The following is a 1764-nucleotide window of genomic DNA, read 5'->3' on the forward strand; positions in this document are numbered from 1 at the left end:
GATTGTCATTAACCAATGGGCATGTCCATGTTTTTCTTTTCGAGTGTCCTAAAAGAAAATTAGGCACTTGTAAAAACAACACCGGTTCTTTTCTTAGGATACAGTTTGATAAATTACTTCTTGAACATAATAAATAATACTCTATTGGCTCCAGAATCTAAGCATAACTACCAGTGTATCCCACAGCAGATATATCTCATGGAGTTCTTTATACAAAAAAGCACCAGGTTTACTGTCTCTAAATAACCTAGAGTTCTCAAAGTATCTTCTAAACATTATTAATATTTCTACTTGATGATCATACAACCTCTACCAAAATACTGAAATATTTTTGTGTCCAGGGCCAAAAGATAGATAGATGGGTAGAAACTTCTGCATAATAAAATACAGAAACCATACCTGCTATGTTAGCTAACAATTGCTGTATAAAACACACCACTCCAAAACTTAAAGACTTGAAACAATAAGCATTTTCTGTATGTAGCTCACAAGTCTGCAGGTGAGCTGGGTGGTTCTTCTGGTCTCAGCTGGGCTCACTCAAGCGTCTGCACGGAGCTGTAGACTGCAGTCGCTCTGTTGATTTTGGCTGGGCTCTCACACTTATCCCGGGCCTCAGTTTCAGTAACTGTGCTGATTCTGCTCCACATGATCTCTCACTCTCCAGCAGGCTGGTCTTGACTTCCTCACGTGGTAGTGGCAGGGTTCCAAAACAGTGAGCGAAAGTGCACAAGCCTAGGTTTCGAAATGACACACTGTCACTTCTGTCACATTCTACTGCCACAGCCATTCACAACACCCACAAAAATTTCACGTCTCTACTCCACCTCTTGATAGGAGGAGCTTCAGTCACACTGCCAGAGGCAAAGATAGGAAGCGGGAGAATAATTGGGGACATTTTGGCAGTCAGTATGCCACAAGTATGTGTAAAATTGCCTTGTCTGATTGGAAATCTTTGTCAATATTTATTTGATTGAACTAATAAAAATCAGCATCAGCACTAGTATGTAGAAAGTTTTCTTTTTTCTCAAGTTCATCTGGTATTAATGAGAAATAATATGTACTGTTTATTTTTAAAAACAATGACAAATTGGACAAGTTGCTTTATTCAAATTTCAGTTGCAATTTCTTCATTTTTCCTTCAGATTCTGAATACTCAAATAACAGATATCGGCAGGTACATGTGTGTTGCTGAGAACACAGCAGGAAGTGCCAAAAAATACTTTAACCTCAATGTTCATGGTAAGAGCTCAGTTGCAAAAACATCTGTTAGGGTAAGCTTGAAAGGGCGGGGAAACCGTGTTTTACATTATGTAGGCTTATTTTGTATTTTTTAACTTGAACATTGTGTGGAGCCTGCATTCATTCAATCTCCTCTCTTCTTTCTTCCAACCATAGCTAGTAAGATTTATAAAATACAAATCTTCTAGAAAACTCATTTTTATATTATTTCAGTCCCTCGAGAAAATAGTTACTCCTACATTTTTGAAAGTAAAATCAAAATTAAAAATCCCAAAGATTACCAGTTTATATGAAGTTAGAATCAAATATATGTCTACGATTCATAAAAATGCATACACTAGTCCCAATTGGAACCCAATTCTTTCCTCAAGTGCAGAACTCATGTTGAACTGTATCCTCTAGTACCTAGAGATAGTACCTTTCTCCCTAGAGAAAAAAGTCATTTTGTAGAATTAACTGATTGCTTAAAAACCACCACCACACTTAATTTATTTATCCAACTTTGAGTTCTCAATACATGCTAGA

The 1764-nt window shown here is 36.9% G+C and overlaps 1 protein-coding gene across 1 annotated transcript in view; it reads left to right on the forward strand.

The window, feature by feature from the left end:
- The window catches only part of HMCN1 (hemicentin 1), a gene marked incomplete at its 5' end in the record, with an annotated part of 218465 nt that overhangs the window by 107608 nt on the left and 109093 nt on the right, over positions 1–1764 (forward strand). Inside the window, one exon of the mRNA XM_008572836.1 lies at positions 1143–1239. Coding sequence (XP_008571058.1) covers positions 1143–1239 — 97 coding nt within the window. The remainder of the gene's footprint in view (positions 1–1142; positions 1240–1764) is intronic.

This window comes from Galeopterus variegatus, unplaced genomic scaffold (genome assembly GCF_000696425.1).
Source record: "Galeopterus variegatus unplaced genomic scaffold, G_variegatus-3.0.2 Scaffold841, whole genome shotgun sequence".
NCBI lineage: Eukaryota > Metazoa > Chordata > Mammalia > Dermoptera > Cynocephalidae > Galeopterus > Galeopterus variegatus.